The sequence below is a fragment of the Alexandromys fortis genome, unplaced genomic scaffold (genome assembly GCF_014885135.2).
Source record: "Alexandromys fortis isolate MF-2015 unplaced genomic scaffold, M_Fortis_MF-2015_v1.1 scaffold_72, whole genome shotgun sequence".
Taxonomy (NCBI): Eukaryota; Metazoa; Chordata; class Mammalia; order Rodentia; family Cricetidae; genus Alexandromys; species Alexandromys fortis.
The window spans coordinates 4096435-4116636 of record NW_026067969.1 but is presented as its reverse complement, the minus strand read 5'-3'; the positions used below and the strand labels follow the sequence as shown (position 1 = coordinate 4116636).

The 20202-nt window shown below is 49.6% G+C and overlaps 1 protein-coding gene across 2 annotated transcripts in view; it reads left to right on the top strand.

Annotated features, from left to right (window-relative positions):
- The window catches only part of Gtf3c5 (general transcription factor IIIC subunit 5), a 21297-nt gene extending 1370 nt beyond the window's left edge, over positions 1–19927 (top strand). Inside the window, exons 2-12 of one of the 2 annotated variants that reach the window (XM_050155146.1) lie at positions 1148–1367; positions 3467–3665; positions 10001–10196; positions 11446–11550; positions 12711–12825; positions 14212–14292; positions 14447–14544; positions 15566–15648; positions 16374–16516; positions 17160–17328; positions 17812–19927. In XM_050155146.1, coding sequence (XP_050011103.1) covers positions 1148–1367; positions 3467–3665; positions 10001–10196; positions 11446–11550; positions 12711–12825; positions 14212–14292; positions 14447–14544; positions 15566–15648; positions 16374–16516; positions 17160–17305 — 1386 coding nt within the window. In that variant the 3' untranslated portion in view covers positions 17306–17328; positions 17812–19927. Of the gene's footprint in view, positions 1–1147; positions 1368–3466; positions 3666–10000; positions 10197–11445; positions 11551–12710; positions 12826–14211; positions 14293–14446; positions 14545–15565; positions 15649–16373; positions 16517–17141; positions 17329–17811 lie in introns of both variants that reach the window. The other variant, XM_050155145.1, reaches the window with a different exon arrangement.
- The last annotated feature ends 275 nt before the right edge of the window (positions 19928–20202 follow it).

Sequence of the window (20202 nt, the reverse complement as noted above, 5' to 3'; positions counted from 1 at the left end):
ACAGGGTTTCTCTGTGGTTTTTGGAGCCTGTCCTGGAACTAGCTCTTGTAGACCAGGCTGGCCTCGAACTCACAGAGATCCACCTGCCTCTGCCTCCCAAGTGCTGGGATTAAAGGCGTGTGCCACCACTGCCCGGCTGCTGCTTTTCTTTTTTAAGAGTTAAACCTTATTTTCAGTTGTGTTTGCAGGTGACTCTGAAAGCCAGAAGAGGGTGTTGGGTCCCTTAGAGCTTTGATTACAGGTGGTTGTGCACTGGGTTCTGGGAACCAAACTCCAGTCCTCTGGAACAGCAACAGATGCTCTTAGCCTCTAAGCCATCCCTCCAGCACCCAGGCTTTTAGCTTCCATCTTTTCTCTAGGTTGCTCCTGAGCACTTCGTGAAGGCGCCCTGTCCTGAGTATTGGGAGTTAAGAGTTGAACTTGTGGGTGACCTCAAGCCATTGCACATTCTTGGTGCAAACACGCAGAGTTGACACTCGTTGTGTGCCTCTTACCAAATGCGGGGCAAGCATTTGTTCACATGTAGGTGGCAGGGGCTGGGTGCTTACCATGGTTTAGGCTCCACTATTTCAATTTAATCCGTGTAACAGTATCATGTAACAGTAAGACACTATTCTTAGGACTTTTTGTTGTTGTATTTTGCTTGCTTGTTTTGCTTTTATAAGAAGACATCTGGGGCCTGGAGGACTATAAGTAATAAGCGGTGACTGTCAGAATGATTATTAACCTCTTGTAGCCCCCTGTGGATCTAGAAGCACCTGCTTGTGAGACTGACTGCCGATTGGATCCTGGAGCAGGCTAGTAGTTTTTGGCATGGGTAGCCCTCCCTAGTCAGTTATGAAAGCTTCTGTCAGCTCTGAAGTAAACAGGATGGTAAGCCTGCGTATGATGAGCTATGAGAGTCCTTTTGTGCCTTGCATTGATAGATGATACCTTAATTGTCTCACTTTATAACCTATTGAGACTGACTTCCTTTTCTGTACTGTCTAAACACTGAGAAACGTGGGTTTAAAAATGAGTTCTGTGGAAGGAAGAGCTAGAAGTAGAAGGGCCACCTGGCCTTCCTGGGCTTTGTGGGAAGAGGCACAGTGCTCTGCTGGGTGCTAAGGTGCTTACCGCTCCCATGTCTCCCTTGGTATTGCTACAGATCTACACTGACCCTTCCAAGAGGCTTGAGCTCTACTTCCGGCCCAAGGACCCATACTGCCACCCTGTGTGCGCTAACCGTTTCAGTACCAGCAGCATGCTGCTCCGGATCAGGAAAAGGACCAGACGGCGGAGAGCTGCCCCGGGGGCTGAGACCCAACCCCAGGTCACATTCGACTTGGAAATCCTTGGCATCATCTCCACAATTTATAAATTCCAGGGTAACTTTGACATCTGTATTGCTACCGGGTGATTTCAGGGCCTGATACGGAGCCACATGGAAAGTGGGGTAGGGTATGCCCATGCCTGAGGGAGAGCCGTTGCCCATTGTGGAGACAGCCTTTCCCTTTTCCAGTTAACAGCCCCTTACAGATTGTGGATATACTGCCTTCCAACCTTTTATTCATCTCTCTCTCAGACAGAGTGTCCTAGTTAGGGTTACTATTGCTATGATGAAACCCTATCACTAAAAGCAACTTGGGGAGAAAAGGGTTTATTTATTTCACTCACAGTTCCATCCAAAGCAGTTAGGCAAGGAACTTAAGCAGGGCAGGAACCTGGAGGCAGGAGCGATACAGAGGCCAGGGAGTGATGCTGCTTATTGGCTTGCTCCTCATGGTTTGTTCAGCGTGCTCTCTTACAGAATCCAGGACCACCAGCCCACAGTGGGCTGGGCCCTCCCGCATCAATCACTAACTAAGAAAATGCCATGTGGGCTTATCTGCTTACAGCCCGATCTTATGGAAGCATTTTCTCAATTGAAGCTCCCTCCTCTCAGATGACTGTAACTTGTATTAAGTTAACTTGTATTAACCGGCACACAGGGTCTCTCTGCATAGACCTGGGTGTCTTGGAGCTCTCTGTGTAGGCCAGGCTGGCCTGGGACTCACAAAGATCTGCCTGCCTCTACCTCCTGAGTGTTGGGATTAAAGGCATGTGCCACCACATCTGGCTTTCTGGCTCTTTTTAAGTGTTTATTTTCTATTTTTTATGTGCATATATGGTGCATGTGTATTAAGTGTCTGTAGATGTCTAAAGACAGTGTCCAATACCCTGGAGCCGGAATTACAGGCAGCTGTGAGTCATTGATGTGGGAACTAGATTTGGTTCCTTGCTCTTAACCCCTTAAGAGAAGGTAGGAATCTATTGAGTTCTGTGAGAATCTTTCCATTTTTAAGATAAACCATTGTGTGGTGCTAGATCAGACCAGTGATCAGCTCTCCAGTCTGAGACACCAATGTTTTGGAGCCTTCTCCCAAGCTGGCCTTAAACTCTAAGCCCAATGAACCTCTGTTCTAGCCCCCAGATTATAGGACTGTGATCCTGCCTGGCTCCCCTGTCAAGTTTTGACTGCTGCTAGTTTCATCCTCTGAAACTTCCCTGGCTGATGTGGGTCCCTTGGCACCTCATGCTTCTTTGAACTGGACGCCTAGTGTAGGATCCTCATGCAGAATTGCTCCTTCCAGGGAACTGTAAGGAGAAAGCAGGAAGGCAGGAAAGACAAAGCCAAAGAGCATTCACTTTGGAATTATGCCTGATGAGCCCTAACAGTTTGTTGTCCAGTTTTTAAGTTAGCATATAAAGTAGTGGGTTTCGCTGTGACATACTCCTACATGTGTAGCATTGTATTTGTTCTTATCCACTGTCCCCCACTCACCAGTTTCTTTAGGCAGGTGCCCTAGCATCCCTTTGCCTCAGCCTCTTGTCGGTGCCCTGGCCCTGGACAAGATTGCCAGCGATGGTGTCTGTTAGAGTCATGTGGGAGGTGCTTGGTGCACGATCAGCACACCTTAGACACAGCTGTTTACAGCTGCTGCCCTAAGGAAGAATCTGAAGAAACTAAATGGTTAAGAAAAGAAAAGGGAAATCCAAAGAGAAAAAAGGAGGGGGAGGAGTTTGAGGCCAGCCTGGATTCCAGTAAGATTGTGTCTCAAACATAAAACAAGGGAAAGAAGAGCAGGACCTAGACCTAGAGTCCCTGGGGCTGGGCCTGGATGCAGGCTCCTGGTAGTACTTGTTCGCCATGAGGATTGTCCTTCCAGGAGGAGGGGACTCCTGATGGGTCACAGCTGTATTTCTCTCTAATGAGCCAGCGCACTGTTGCTCTGGCCCTGGATCAGCAGGGGCACACTGTTTTATGAATTAGCTCCCTGGACTTTATCTGCTGTCCTCCCCTTAAGCCATTCTTACTCTACTAATTTGAGCACCCATCAGAAGGGTGCTGCACAGCTCATCCAGCCCCTTCCTAAAAGGACTTGAGTGTCTTCACAGCAGTGCCAGGACCGGAGTGAGTCTGCCATCTGTTCTTCTGTCTTTCCAGGAATGTCTGACTTTCAGTACTTGGCAGTGCACACGGAAGCGGGTGGCAAGCATGTGTCCATGTATGACAGAGTGCTCATGCGCAAACCCGAGAAGGAGGAGTTCTTCCACCAGGAGCTGCCACTTTACATCCCCCCACCCATCTTCTCCCGGCTCGACACCCCAGTGGACTATTTCTATCGCCCTGAGACACAGCACCGGTAGGCAGCCCCCACCCCTCACCCCGCTCCAGTGCAGCAGAGGGACTGGGGCTGAGGCAGCAGGATTAAATTCAGAAGGCAAGTGTCCTAAACAGTGGTCTGGTGGTTGCAGGCTGATATTGTTCCCAACAGACAGTGTACTATAGGACTTGAGAGCTCCTGATAACAGATGGTCTCTCTGGACCTTGCAGTCATCAATATTGACATTACCTGTGAAATGTCTGATGTGAACATCCCACTCTGACCCAGCCCTTTTCTGTCTCCTCTGTACGCCTCATGGCCTCCTGGTTCCTGTCAGAAGAGTTCATAGCTAGCTCTGCTACTCAGCCTTCTGCCATCTCCCTGCAGAACCTCAGCCCTTTGTCCCACTTCCACCTCCCTGTCTGCCCTCTTGTCTGGAGGTTGCTGCCAAGACTGTCCAGCCCTTACCTGTTTGCTGGTGCCTCCCTTCAAGCCATGACCCTCCCTGAATTTCGCTTACTGAGTGTGAGGCTGTGTTCTGAGGGTGGGTACTGTGAGTCTGAGAATCAGTGGTGGGCGTCTCTTGCGCTGAGGGTTGTGAAAATCCCAAATAAGACCACATGCAACTCAAGTGGTGTACGTCCTTCAGTTTACCACAGTCTGGACAGAATGGAGACCCAGCGTCTGTTGGAGAGGCAGGTCCTAGGCATTGTGAAATGTTGGTTTTCTCTGGAGGCAGCTGCACATTGACACAAGGAAGAGTCCCTTTGTATAAGAGCCAGGACTGACTAATATGGAAGAAATTAATTTGAACATGCCCAGTCTGAGATTATTAACAGTTACCAGCTGTGGGGAAATGCTGAGCCTGCATTTGGTCTCAGCCTCCCGGCTGTTTGCCAGCTCCCTGTCGTCCTGATTTTACAAAGGAGGTAGATGAGACTTGGGTTCTCCAGGCCACATGGGAGCTCTGAGCCTGGCTTTGCCCAGTCGCTGGGCCTTGCTTGGCCCTTAATCCCACACTGTTCTTTTACGCTTGTGATCTCTAGAGACGAGGTCTGTCTCTGTAGCCCAGGCTGGTCCAGAGCTTATTTCATCATCGAGGCTGGCAACATCTCTGGCCTTAGCCTCCCAAGTGCTTGTGTCGCCCTAGTTCCTTTTTAAAATTATACACACACAAAGACAGCATTTCTCATTTTGTTGTATGTTTCCCAGAAGCAGTGGCTTGGCTGCCTTTGTTCTCTTCTATAACTTTGGACCTGGCCTGAGCAAAGGGCTGCCAATAGCTGGGATCCAGTGAGAGAAGCCTTGGGAAGCAAGGCCAATCAGTATGCCAGACAAGCCAGAGAATGAAAACAGTGTGAAAGCTGGCCTGTGGTTGGTCTCTGGTGTTCCTGAAGGAGACGCTGGCTGGCTGTGTACAGCCTTCAGAAAACTGAGCTCTGAATGTTGACGTGGCACATGGTGGGTTCTGTGCCCTGTGAAAAGGGCAGGTGCTGGAACAGATACTGTAGCACAAAACAAATGATCGTGTGAGGGGGAGCAGGAGCCTGGGACCTTCCAGAAGGTGTGCCCAGGACAGCCATTTTGGAACAGGGTAGGACAGAAACACTTGCCAAGCCCTGATAGAGTCCTGCAGTGACCCGAGCTTGGAGCTTGGTGTCAGCAGACCACGTGGCAGAGAGGCTTTGCTCGGGGCTGGGGGCTGTGAAGCAGGACAGAGTGTGATCAAATGGAAGGGTGCATTAAAGGCATTGTGTGGGTGGACTGAGGGGCTCGAGAAGCCATTGAGGAGCTGGCAGCAGAAATGCATGATAGCACAGCAGCGCAAGAAAGGCTTCAGAGAAAACATTCTAGACCAAAGCTCAGGCCCATACAGAAGCAGCGTCTATAAAGCCAGGGATTAGGGTTAAGATCTCTTTGCTCTGAGCCGGGTGGGCGGTGGTGGCGCAAGCCTTTAATCCCAGCACTCCGGAGGCAGAGGCAGGTGGATCTCTGTGAGTTCAAGGCCAGCCTGGTCTAGAAGAGCTAGTTCCAGGACAGGAATCAAAAGCTACGGAGAAACCCTGTCTCGAAAATAAAAAAAAAAAAAAAAAAAAAAGATCTCTTTGCTCTGGCAGCAGGTTTAGGTCTCATCACAAAAAGAGTATTGTTCTCTGCTTTAAAAAACTACTGTAGCTGGGTGGTGGTGGTGGCAGAACTCAGGAGATAGAGGCAGGTGGATCTCTGTGAGTTCAAGGCCAGCCTAGTCTACAGAGTGAGTTCCAGGACAGCCAGGGCCGTTCCACAGAGAAATCTTTTCTCGGATAAAAAACAAACTTCTGTGAATTGAGGTAGGATAGTGTATAGCCATACTCCAGTTACCCAGGAAGCTATAGGAGGACACTCACTTAAGCCCAAAAGCCTGGGGCCAACTTGGACAAAAAGAGTTTGTTTCAAATGAATAAATAAATGACTAAACATGAGTAAATAAAAATGAAGAGACAGAAATCTGTAATAAATTAAAGTAAAAAAAAAGAAACTTCCAAAAAAAAAATGAATGAATAAACAAATAAATAGAGCTGCTGGAATTATAGGTTCATACGCTGGTGATCCCAGCACTCACAAAGTTGAGGGTCACAAGTTTAAGGCCACCTGGAGCAGATGTAAAAATGAAAAAGAACCAGATGGTGGCGGTGGTATGTGCCTTTTATCCCAGCATTCAGGAGGCAGAGCCAGGAGAATCTCTTGAGTTCAAGGCTAGCCTGGTCTACAGAGTTGATGTGGGATTCCCCTGTGTATGCTGTGAATACAATTGGTTAATAAAGAAAGCTGGCTTGAACCTATAGCAGGGCAGAACAGAGGTAGGTGGGGAAAACTAAACTGAATGCTGGAAGAAAGAAGGTGGAGTCAGAGAGAGAAGCCATGTAGCCTATCAGAGACAGATGCTTGGGACGGAACTTTACCCGGTGAGCCACATCTACATGGCAATACACAGATTAATGGAGACGGACTAGTTTAGAATATAAGAGTTAGCCAGAAATATGCTTAAGCTATTGGCCAAACAGTATTGCAAATAATATGGTTTCTGTGTCATTGTTTTGGGGCTGAGCAGCCAGGAACTAACTAGCAGCCTCTTACAACAACACAGAGTCAGTTCCAGGATACCCAGAAGTACATAGAGAAACCCTGTCTTGAAAATCCCCCAAAATGGGGGCTGGCAGAATAGCTCAGTGGTAAAGAGCACTGGCTGCTCTTCCTGAGGTCCTGAGTTCAATTCCCAGAACTTACATGGCAGCTCACAACTGTCTGTAACTCCAGTTCCAGGGGTTCTGACACTTTCACACAGACATACATGCAGACAAAACACCAGTGCACATAAAATAAGAATAAATTTTAAAAAAGTAAGAGGCTGTGTGTTTCCAGAGTTGTTGAGTCCGTCTGTTGCTTTCCTGTCCCCTCCTCTACTGTTTTTCTGATTATGAGAGTAAGTTGTACTTGTTAAGAAGAAACAAGTATCATGAAAAGATACAGCCAAAAATATGTATAAGTGCCATTGCTTCCCTGCTAAAACCCCTTGTGGGGGGAGGGACAGTATACTGCGTGTACAGTGTGCCTGGCACAAGAGTGTTAGGCCTGTCTTGGGTATGATTGCTGTTTTATTGTTTCCAGTACATTTATCTATTTATTTAGTTGAGTATAGAGTGTGGGAGAGTGGGGGTGTATGACTGTGTGTACTCAAGAGTGTGAGTGCTTGTGGGCATGCCTGTGCCACAGTGTATATATTGAAGTCAGAGGACAACTTGTAGGAGTCAGTTCTGTCTTTCCACTATGTGTGTCCTGGGGTTTGAACTCAGGTCATCAGGCTTGACAGCAAATGCCTTTATCTACTGAGCTACCTTGCTTTGTTTTTTCTTTTTTTGTGTGTGTGGGGACACGTTGTATGCTTTTTCAAGATTGGGTTTCTCTGTGTAACTTTGGCTCTCCTGAAACTTGCTCTGTAGACTAGGCTGGCCTCAAATTCAGAAATCCACCTGCTTCTGCCTCCCCAGTTCTGGGCCTAATAGTGTGTGCCATTATGGGCGGCTGCCTCATTGCTTTTTCAAAGTTGCATATTCCTGAGTGTTTTCGTCTCCTCACAAAGTAATTTACACCTGTAGCAGGAAGAGCGCGCCACAGCAGTGGAACACCTGTGCTACATTCTGCACACACAGGCTGGCAGCAACTAGTCCAAGCCTCTGGAGTAGTCATGAGTGAGGGCCAGCAGACTTGGGGCCTTTAGGCATGACCCTTTTTCTTCCTCATGTGATCAAGCAGGTTCCCTGCACGTGGAAAGAACCTGCCTTTCTTCCCAGGCACTGTTGATTTTTGTGTATGGCTGGCCTTCTTGGGGAAGGAGGGCCTGGCTGTCCACCTCAAGGGGTTGAGTGTACAGCCTGGGATAGCAGAAGGTAGGCTGGCAAGGTGTTGAGCCCCTTCTGCTCCCAGCAGTTCTCCACAGACTTAGAATCACAGTGGTCATTAGAGCTAGCCGGAGGCAGTGGACAGGCAGCAGAGGCAGCTCTGCCTCCCTTCCATGCTCCTGAAGTGAAGGCCAGCCACTACTTTCCTTCTTGAGGGTGCTGGGGACTCAGGGAGAAGGGCTTTAAAGCAGGGTAGTGTTGTACTTACCTGGGATGGTTCCTGACAGGTACGTTTGAAAACACACACACACACACAGACTTGACCCCATGTTCCATATTTAGTTTGTTAATGTGAAAACTGTTTGTTTTAAGTTTGCAGGTGGTATGCACTCATGTAGAAAAGTAGAGTAAAGTGCAAACTGGATGAGGTTGAGGAGGATTGTTTGAACCTAGGAATTCTAGACCAGCGTGGGTTACATAGACAGAGATTTTTTTTTTTTTTTTAGGTAAAGGGGTAGCAGAGGGAACTCAGTGGTTAGGAGCACGTATTGCTCTTCCAGAGAACCAGAGTTTGGTTCCCAGCACCCACATTAAGTGGCTCACAACTTCTGGCCCTCACACATATTGCATAAACATACAGACACATATGTGTAAATAAAATCAATATGTTTGAAAAGGTGATGACTGCAAATGGGCTTGTGACATGCAGTAAAATGCACTTAGAAGAGCTGTGGGGGTGGGGCTAGTGTGGGGAAGCAGAGGCCGATGTGTGGTAGTAACTGTTGAAGCTGAGGATGCATCCATGGGGTCCTGATGCTGATGTCTCTGTGTCTGCTGTTTGTGTTGTCTACCTCAAAGGGTTAGGGAACCGCTGCGAGTGCTTCAGGAGCCACCCACCCAGGCATGCTCTGTGCTGATACATGTGCAAAGTTAGTGCGTGTGTTTTAAAGGTTCATGGCACCCTGAAGAAGGTATGGAGATTGAGGTACCCTTGTGTATGAGAAGCACATCTCACACACTTCTCACCCCTCCCATGCACATACACAAAGTGGTCTGTGTGTTCCCGGGCAGGAGGGCAGGACACACCACAGGGTACAGTTCACATGGGTCCCTCCTGTTCTTAGATACTATGGATGTGGTCAGGTAGAACCCTGGCTTAACCTCTGGCTGTATCCTTGTCATTCACCTGTGTTGTCCAGATGCTTGTGAACTAAGTCATACTCTGCTAGGTAGAAGGACAGTTGACTAAGAGATGGCTGTAGCCAGGCCTCTTGGGGCTGAGGCCCAGCTCCTGTAGCAGATGCTGTTTGGGCACACTTTCTAATCTTGGTGGCCTCAGTTACTTCCTCAGAAACTCCTTCCTTGGAGAAGAAGTTTTGAGAGTTGAGTGAGTCATGTAAACAGGCAGAGTTCACATCACTGTCCACATATGTGGCTGATAGGCATTTGGATTGTGCCCAGCTTTGCACTGGCTGGATTTTGCTGTGTGTGGCTCGATGCAGTTGCAGGTGAGAGGCCACCAGCCTTGCCATGGTGCCCTTTCCCACACCCCAATCTCTGGGACTTTGGGACCTTGCCCTCCTTCAAGGCCATTGGCCCCGTGCCAGGCGATGGTGGCACACGCCTTTAATCCCAGCACTCGGGAGGCAGAGGCAGGCGGATCTCTGTGAGTTTGAGACCAGCCTGGTCTACAGAGCAAGAACCAGGACAGGCTCCAAAGCCACAGAGAAACCCTGCCTCCCCTGCCTCAAAAAAAAAAAAAAAAAAAAAAAAAGGCCATTGGCTCCTAGTTTCCCTGAGCCACTGCTCCTTCTCTCCTTGCTGGCAGCCTACCGGCATATGCTTCTCCAGCAGGCAGTGCTGGGGTCCTCCCTCCACTGAATCCAGAAAAAGGCACACGGCTGTGGTCTGTAGTGAGGCGTGCCTGCTGGGTTCCCTGCCTGCCTGGCCGGGTCTATGGCTGGGATGGTAATCTGACCTTCTCTCTCTCCACAGGGAAGGCTACCACAATCCCTCCATCTCGGGCGAGAACCTGATTGGATTGAGTAGAGCCCGGCGCCCCCATAATGCCATCTTTGTCAACTTTGAGGACCCTGAGGTACCTCTACAGCCCTTGGAGGCTGCAGTACAGACTTGGAAGAAGGCCTGCACCAACCCCATAGATCAGAAAGTGGAGGAGGAGCTGAGGCAGGTGAGTCTCAGCCCCACCCAGCCTGCTGGGCCACTCCTACTCCACCGCTCAGGATGGTGAGGCTTTCTCTAGCACTGACTGGTAACATGGGCATTTTTACCTCCAGCTGTTACATCTAAAAGCTGTCAGAAGCTAGGCCTGGCTTCATAGGCCTATAACCCCCAGAGTGGAAGTAGTATAAGGAGCAGGCCAGCTGGCCAGCAAAGTGAGTTCAGAGCTAGCCTTGGCAAACTAGGTTATCTCAGAAAGTAGAAAGAGGGCTGAGAGACACTGCTGGGTCAAAGCCTGGTTGGGGTGCCCAGAGACGGGTCATTGCTGGGTGTGACCTGACTGTGGAGCTGGGGTCTAGCAGCCTGTGCAGAGCTATTGCTTGTAACAAGCCCATGGCATATGGTCATGTACCAGACTGTGGCACCTTCATCCTGAATTGAGCTGGAGAAACGTCACAGGGCACTGTAGTCCCTTTGGGCTATATGACTGGGTCCATAGGCCTAAACAGCAGGTCTCAGTGAGGCTTTCCTTGTCGAAGCTGAAGTCAGACCCTGTTCAAGGACAGGGTCCCTCAGAAGCACAACTCTTAACTGATTCTCAGTAGTCACTTGAGGCTTTTTCTGTGGCTCATCTCTGCCCTGGCCCTCCATTCTCCGGTCACAGTGGCCTTGCACAGCCCTCCTCAGAACCAGGCCATCCCCTTCACCTTCTTGAAGTCTCATCTCCAGCACTTGCATTCCAGGTTAGCAGAGATCAGGGCTCTGGGTTTTTTTTTTTTTTTTATTTTTTTATTTTTTATTTATTATGTACACAATATTCTGTCTGCATGTATGCCTGCAGGCCAGAAGAGGGCACCAGACCTCATTACAGATGGTTGTGAGCCACCATGTGGTTGCTGGGAATTGAACTCAGGACCTTTGGAAGAGCAGGCAATGCTCTTAACCACTGAGCCATCTCTCCAGCCCAGCTCTGGGGTTTTAGCATGAGCTTGCTCAGTCTTGTTGCTCCAGTGCACTGTGAACCATGCAAGGACAGGAACTGTGTGGTCACTTCAGGACCCCACTTTCATTTGCAGGATGTATAATCTAGGCCTTTAAGGAATTAAGAGTAGGAAGGGGTTTTTTATGAGGTAGGTGTGGCGGGTTTCAGAGACTTGTTGAGTCCCTGCCTTCTACCACTGGGGCCCAGACATACACGACAGGATGTGAGAAGGCCAATAGCTGTTGGTGTTCGTCTCAGACTCTGTGACTTTCCCTAGCTCTTCGACATTCGTCCAGTCTGGTCACGAAATGCTGTCAAGTCTAACGTCAGTGTCCACCCTGACAAGCTCAAGATCTTACTTCCCTACATGGCTTATTACATGGTAAGTGGCAGCTAGTCTCACAGTCACCTTGGTTCCCACCAGTGTGGTTCTTGATCCTTCGTGTGACATATTAGAGCCATGGCAACAGAAGGTAGACATACCTCCTAGCACCCCTGCCACATGGCACCCTGAGACAACTTGTTTAAATTAGATAGAGAGCTGGTGAGATGGCTCAGGTAAAGTGCTTGCTGTACAGGCTGGAAGATCCCCAGCACTCACATGAAAGCTGGGCATGGTGGCATGTGCCTGTAACTCCAGCGCTGAGCAGGTGTAGTTGGGCAGATCCTGGGGAAGTGTATCTTAGAAAGTAAGGTGAAGAGTGATAAAGACAACCAGCAACACCCTCTGGTATTTGGTGTACACACACATGCGCGCAGTGACATACACACAAAAAAGAAACAGCTAGAAAGATTTCAAAACTTCCTGGTCCACCACAGCCTTCTAATAATGTGGATGACTTTGGATGAAGAAGCATTTCCTAAGTCATAGGTAAGCATCCTGTGCATAGTGACCTTATAGTGAGAAATTTCCTAGTGCCTAGCACTGGGTCAGCCTACATATCACTGTCTGTTCTTTCTGGAGGTGACAGTAAGAGTCCCTTTTTATCTCTGAGGAAAAGCAGGGCTCCGAGAGTTGACTGCCTTGTTTTGGTTTTGCAGCCCAGAGACCAGGCCCCTGAGTGACAACATCTCTCAACTCAGCTGTCCATTCTGAGTAGGGCTTAGTGGAAGAAGTCTACTCTTGATTCCTCCCAGGAAAGGATGGAGATAGGCATGGTGGTACAAAGGTTCCTAAACATTCGAAAGAAAAGGGGTTCTGCTTACCTGCCAAGGGAGCCAGCATAAAACACGACCTCAGAGATTGACGATGGGCAGGGCACTGTGGACTCCAGCCTGGAGAGCTCCTCTTTTCCTGAACATGACTTCTAACTGCAGTGCCGTTCAAGGACAGGAATCCGTGCACTAGGACATTGTGGGTACCAGGAACAGTGGTAGAAACTCCTGATCTCACTTCATCCTCATAGAACCTTGTCAAAGGGTAGGGTCTAAAGCCATGCTCTCAGGGCTGGGGCTCCTGCTGCCTCACTGCAGGGCTTGGTCTCCACCCAGGTACTAAGGACTCTTGGCCCTTTCTCATATGCAGTACTTTTTGGTCTTTAGATAACAGGTCCATGGAGAAGCTTGTGGATTCGTTTTGGCTATGACCCTCGAAAACACCCAGATGCCAAAATTTATCATGTGCTTGACTTTCGAATCCGCTGTGGAATGAAATACGGTAAAAATAAGTTTATTTTCTGTTTTTGTCTCTTTGTGCCCTCCAATTCAAGCAGATGCCTTAAAAAAAAAGATGTATGTGTACATATCTGTGTGTGAGAGTACAAGCACATGTGTATGCAGGTGAGCACTCCTGTGCACACACGTGGAGGCCAGAAAAGAGGTCAGGTGATCTGTGTCACTTTCCACCTGGTTCTTTGAGGCAGAATCTCTTCATGAACCTGGGATTCAGGTTTTCTGAGCTGACTGGAAGCCAGCAAGCCTGAGCAGTCCTGTCTCTGTCACAAACCCACAGTAGTGTACTCAGAGCTTGGGTAGATAGGATGCATGCAGGGTGTTACACAGCCACCTCTCCAGCACCGTTTCTAGCACTCTCCTCTATTCTGAGGCTGAATAGGGGATGGCTCAGCAGTGACAGCATGCATGCTTGGAGAGGGCCCTTCTTTAATTCCCATTACCATGTCAGACAACTCACAACTGTCTGCATCTCCAGTTCCAGAGAATCTGTACACTACATCTGGGCTCCATAGGCATCTGCACTTACACGCACATACTGACACACACACACACACACACATAATTTTAAAATTAAATATGTGGGTGTGTATATATGTTTATAAAATTATAATTTAAAAATAGTATACACACCTTTAAGAGCCTATTCCCAGCAGAAATAGTAGCACACACCCTTAATCCTAACATTCACAAGGCAGAAACAGGTGGATCTCTGTGAGTTCAAGGCCATCATAGTCTATATAGTGAATTCCAGAGGAATCAAAGCTATATAGTGAGAGCCTATCTTAAAAAAAAAAAAAAAAAAAAAAAAAAGTCTATTCCTGTGGAGAGACCAGAAACATTTCTGTACCTCCCAAGGCCCTCCCGCCCCTATGGAACAGTATAAAGGATCTTGGAATAGAAGTGCCAGCTCTTTGCTGACTAGGCTGTGGCTTTCTAGTTTATGAACAAGGACCTATGGCTCAGGTCCTACTTAAAAATTTTAAGTCCAGGGCTGGAGAGATGGCTCAGTGGTTAAGAGCACCGACTGCTCTTCCAGAGGTCCTGAGTTCAATTCCCAGCAACCACATGGTGGCTCACAGCCATCTTTAATGAGACCTGGCGCCCCCTTCTGACATGTGGGCACACAGGGAAGGGATGTTGTATACATAATAAAATAAATAAATATTAAAAAAAAAATAAAAAAAAAATTTAAGTCCAGGATGCCAGGAAACCACATAAGGGTATCAGCATGTGAGAACTGCTAGATGTGCTGGCATCCATTTCTTCTGTAGGTGGCAGATGGAGTTGACCACCTTAAGGTGAACCCCTGACTGCTGCCCAGATGGGTTTGGTACCTACTTCCCTTCTGACACATGGCCCTTGCGTGTAGGTTATGGTTCCAGGGACATGCCTGTCAAAGCGAAGCGCAGCACATACAACTATAGCCTCCCCATCACTGTCAAGAAGACATGTAAGTGGCTGGGTTGCCTGCATCAGGACATAGCCAAGGGAGGTGGGCAACAAGATGGGAGGTCTGCTGGCTATTCCTTACAGACAGGTGCGAAGGGTCAGACAGGGTTGTCCTCACTTCCTCTATTCCAAAGCACTGCCTTGCTCCCATGTAGCCAACCAGCTTGTTAACATGCGTGACCTAAAGCAGGGCCTGGGCCCATCAGGAACAGACGGCCCACGCAAATTGACCTACAATAAGTACAAGCTCAAGGTGAGTGTCCTCGGGCTCCAGTGTGGGGTCAAGTGTGGGGATAGAGTGTCTTTGCAAGGCTGGGCGTTTGTGATTCTGGGAAGGATCTATGACTGACTGAACTCTCTGCCTTCCAAGTGCCTTCTCATTACTCCCACCTCAGACCCCTCTGGAAAGAAAATGAGAATTTGGAGTGCCATGGGGAACAAGGGCCATCTGTGCAGAGAGGTGGTGACAAGTCCTGAGAGGGAATTTGACACCAGCAGATGTGTGGCTGCCCCTGGGGAGCCTGGCTCCCCTGAGGCCTGTAACTACTGCTGAGATGACAGGACTTGGGCGTAGACATGCGCACAGTCCAGACCAGAACATCTGGGGCTCAGCTGTGGGTTGACATGTGCGATGGGATGGACCCAGACCTCCAGGGCTTACATTTTCATCAGTGTCACCCCACGGTGGTTAGCTCACTCCCCCACTTCTCCTGATCCCTCTGCAGTCCTGCGATAGGCCAGGCTATTGTATCCTCTACCCTGCAGTCCCTGCTTGTGTGGCTGTGACAGAAAATGTAAGCGCAGAGACATGAGCGAGACAGCTGTCCCCTAGTGCCATCATGCCTTGGCTACCAAAGTCTTGGAGCCTTGTCCTTGACTTCAGGACTGCATTCCGAGTGGAGAGAAGAGAAAATGATACTCATTAAATGCTGCCCTCCTCCGGAAAAAGCGGTCAAAGGAGCATGAGCGGCATATAGAGTGACTGATTAGAGACAGCTGGTGAGGGGCAGATCCCATCCTTTGAAGGCACAGAAGGCGGAGCCCAGTACAGGCTGGTGGCAGACTTCCAGGGGTCCAAGGAGGCCCTGACTGCCTCCACCCTCCAGAACCTCCTGGAGAGTGAGAGCCTCCTTTCTCCACATCTGCTGGCCCCCTGGGCCTGGGGACAAGCCAAGTCCTTAGACTCCCATGGAAGCCACAGCATGGGTGTCCTTAGCACTTTCAGAACCTGGAGTGCTACATAACCACCCCATTCTCTTCCTTCCTGTCCACAGGATTCTGTCTACATCTTCCGGGAAGGGGCTCTGCCACCCTATCGACAGATGTTCTACCAGCTGTGTGATTTGAACGTGGAAGAGTATGTATGAGGGGTCCTGTGCCACTGATGATCCCCGGAGCTCTAGGCTAGAACTCACTAGAACAAGACCAGTGTTCTCTGCAGTGAGCGTTAAGGGAAACTTGGCCACTGGGAGTTGGGTGCTGCTCTTGGTCCTGCCATATGTGGGCTATAAGGCAGGGTCCAGCAATCGCGGCTGCACTGTACCCTGTAGAAAACAGCCCTGCTTGCTAATAGCAGTGACTCTTGCTGAAGTATTTTCCTGAGAGTCTCCTTGATTGACATGGTTCCTGATCCTGGACACCTGCCCATTGTTCTCAAGCAAGTTTAGAAAACATAAGAGTAGGCCCACAGTGTGGAAAGGAAGCAGGCAGCATGTGGATCTAGGGAGAGCCTGACTGTGACAGAGAAGTGGGCCTGGGTGTATACCTTCCGGCTTTGCATAGCTCTTTAGTTTTGGTTTGTTTTTGCTTTTGTTGCTGGGGTGGGTAGGAGTGGGGGTTTCTGTCCAGAGACTGCAAATGTTAAGGAACCCAGCTGGGAGCATCCATCCCTGCAAGACCTTCATTACACACCCCCTCTGAGACTTCCTTCTGAAGCACTGTTTGTCACACAGACCCCATGTAAGAGCCTCCCCATGGACATCCTGGTCCAACAAACCCCGTGCCCATAGAGCTGTACTGGAACTCTATCCCACGAGGAAGCACACTTGGAGCCACTCTCCCTGCCCCTGACTCTGCCCGCAGATTGCAGAAAATTGTTCACCGCAATGATGGGACAGAGAGCGTGTGCACGGAGAGAGATGGATGGTGCCTTCCCAAGACCACAGACCACCTGAGGGACACCATGTCACTCATGATTCTGCAGACCATCCGCTCTGAGAGGCCTGGTAAGAGCCACATGTGCCAGGAGGCCTCAGACCTACCTGTTCAGACAAAAGCTTCAGAGACCCTCATCTTGTCCATCACCCTTGGTGGAGGGAGGCCTGTGAGCTAGGACTCAGTTATGACACTTCCTGTACAGGAATGGCAGCTCTGCCCATCTCCTCCCGTGGGGTTGTGTGGCCCATGGCCCTGTACTGTAAATCCCTAGCTCCTTTTTCAAACCAAAGCCAGAGCTAGCCACTGGGGCAGGGCGTCTACAAGGGGACCTACAGGGCAGTGAAAAGCTCTTGCAAAGGACTTCCTTCCAGGCTAGGTAGTGGGTATCTGAGTAGAGCAGGGCTTCCTGCCTGTGTTTGGGACACGGGCTAAACCTCCTGGGAGTTCAGTCAAGGCTGTGACCCTTTTCTGGGAACACTGGTATGTGCCTTCTCACGGTGCATAGGGTCCCAGGTTGCTCATGACTCTAGAGAAAATGGCTTGAAACATGCCTTGTGAAGCTCCACCTTCCTGCATCCCGCCCTCATACTTTCAATAGTAGCTTCAAGCCCAAATACCTGTCCTAGTAAATGAGCTCCGGGTCATCTAGGAAGCCTGCACTGGGAGACATCGCCTTCTTTCCCTCTCGCGCAGCTCTGTTCTCTGACACAGGTAAGGCTGATCAAGGGAAAGGCCAGCTGATGTTCGAGTCTGGTGAGGAGGGCGAGGAGGAAGAGGAAGAGGAGGAAGAGGAAGATTTCAAGCCCTCAGATGGGAGTGAAAATGAGATGGAGACAGAGATTCTGGACTATGTGTGACAGCGCTGGCTCCAGGCAACCAGGTAAGACTGGCAACTATTCTCACAAAGAAGCCAGAGCCAGGTCACCCCAGAGGCACCTCTGAAGGAAGCTGGTGTCTTAAGAAGCAGGCCCTGGCTCTGATTGTAATCCACTGCTCAGTACTGCCTTCTGCCCTGAGTGTTTGAAGACGACCCTAATGCCATATAGATGACCCAAGGCCAAGAGCTGCAGAAGCCAGAAGTGGATGTGGTAAAGCTTGGGACACCCATCCTGGCAGAGGTCTTGTGAATATAATGACAGATGACCTGAGGAGCCTGGTCTGCCATCACAGACAGCCAGACTACCCTTGGTTTAGATAGCATCTGCCTGGGGATAGTGTTGGTAAAAAGACAGGCCTAGCCATAATTGTCCTGTTAATGAATTTTCCTAGGTGCCTGGGTGTCTCAACTTGGGGGGTTAGAGCTGGGAATGTTTCCTCTTGCCTGGGGCTCTCTAGCGCCTCATTTGTTCCTTCACTCATTCAGGACATGCTGGTGTACCGTGATGGGACAGTTGGGACAGGCCTGTGCCCCATCCAGGGTGGTGAGATGAGGACACTGGGCAACCTCAGACTGGGCTCAGCCTGACTTCGCCAAATGGACCAGCTCTTCAGTTCCCTGGAAACACCCTCTTGTCTGACAGCTTCCTTTTGTAAAACCAGAGTCTGTCATGTCCCTGCCAAGCTGGCCTCCCTGGAAGGTTCTCTCATGCATGGCCTCCCAAGCCCCTGGGCAGTAGCACCACTTCCTGAAGGATGCTGAGTGAGAGATGGGCCATTGCCTTGTTTCTCTGTGCGGCCTCTGTCCCTTGAACCGTGTGGCCTGGCACACACAGTCAAGTCACAGCAATTCCAAAGCCAGATGCCTTGAGCCAGCTCATCCTCCTGACAAGATTGAGGACCCATTGTTTCATTTGGCCCAAATGGATACCCCTGGGAACTTCCCAGCCTTGCAGGGAAGCAGCTGGACCCTTGTCCTCTGATGACCCTGCTCCCTGCTGCTTCAAAGAAAGCTCAGCCTAGAGGCAGGAAGTAATCCTTCCCTAAAGACTGGCCAGCCTTGCCTGGCCCCACAGGACTTCTCTCACAGAAGCTGCCAGGATACCTCAGCCAGGAGCATTCCCACTTCTGAGCTGCTGCCCAACCTGGTCTTTGGGGAGGTCTATCTAGGTTCTGGTCCCATCTACCCAGGAATATCTTGACTGTAGATCTGAGGAAGGTTCTGAGTAAGGGACCCCATGCCCTTTGAAGGCCTTACCTACACAGAGCCCAGGGCAATAGCAGTCTTGCCTTAGGTTGGCCAAACTAAGACGTCCTGAGCTCTAGCCACACCTAGCAAAGGGTGGTGATTCTTCTCCTGAATTCCCATGTAAATAAAAGTGTTTTCAGTATGAAAATATAAAATGCCCTCGGAAGTGCTCGTGTTTCATGCAGCTGATTCCCAGTCCCCTGACTTCACAGCACCTGAGTTGCACCCTGGTATTGTTTTCTATTTGTGTTTTGCTGGGTGTGGTTGAGAAAAGACCATACTTGTCTCTAACAGAACTACAGTGCTATTTGGCACAGAACCATTAGAATTTATTGTAAACAGCTGGCTTACAGTTGTGGTACAGGTCCACAGCCTTGGGGCATGGTGTAGGGTGGAGATTCAGTGAAAGGGCTGCCGTCAAAGGTGGCACCCTGGCTGTCCCGTCCCTCCCCCGCAGTCTCAGGCCTGCAGTAGACTGGGCATGAAGCCCACCCACATAGAGGCTAAGCTTTCCTGTCACCGCCTACTGATTTATACAGCATTTCATCTGAAAAAAGCCTCAAACATCAGAATGCTTGACCAAGTGTTTTAGGGTTTGTTGGCTTGTTTGTTTGTTTTGAGACAGGCTCTCTCTATGTAGCCCTGGCTGTCCTGGAACTCACTGTGTAGACTAACATTGAACTCCCGGAGATCCTTCTGCCTCCACCTCCTTCATGCTGGGATTGAAGATGTGTACACCGTGCCTACCTTGACCAAATATCTGTGTACCCTGTTAATATGTGACATTGATCACCATAGTTAACACAATTTCCAGTTCTTTCCAGCAGCCCTTTGGCCTCTGGGGGCACCTGTACTCATGTGTGCATACTCCATACAGACATATACACATAATTTAAAATAACAAATCATTGAAGTACATACGTTTAACAGTTGATAAACTAGACAATGTAACATGATAAAATCAGAAGGCTGCTTGGGGTCATTTAAGCCTCTCTGTTCTTTGTACTTGGGGTGAGTTCTGCAGGCCAGTGCCTGAAGGGACTCTCCCAAGTGAGGCCACTCACTGGCTCCTGTAAGCTTATATCTCCTGCCTGAGAGCAAAGTAGAAGCACCTCTCCCGAGGCACCTGCAACCAGGAAAGGGAACTGCAGACCCTGCGCTTGCCATGCATGCCAGGAACTCCTTGTCAGAGAGAAACTGAGGCTCAGGCCACATAGCTGGGGAGTGGCAGCAGCAGGCCTGGCCTGAGTTGTGGTTGTAATTCTGATATACGTGGCACCAGTGTTGGTGGACTTTACTTCTTAGGAAACATTTTATCCGCCCCCCACCAAAGGAAAACCAACTGCTATTAAAATGGCATGCCTAAATCCTATGTGTCTGTGTCAGTGGGGTTAGTGTTCTGTGTGGTCCTCTCTGTCAGCTCACCTTGATGCTTTCAGGCCAGCCTTTGGAGAGGTTGTGGACTGAGCACCCAGATGTGCCCCTAGGGTCTCCCCATAAAGAACTCCACATGCCACAGATAAGTACATCCAGCGTCAGCAGCAGCCAGCACTACTGGACTGTGACAGGTGTGTCCTTGTGGGTCTGTCACTGTAGACGTAGGCTACTCCAGTGTTGGGGCAGTGGACA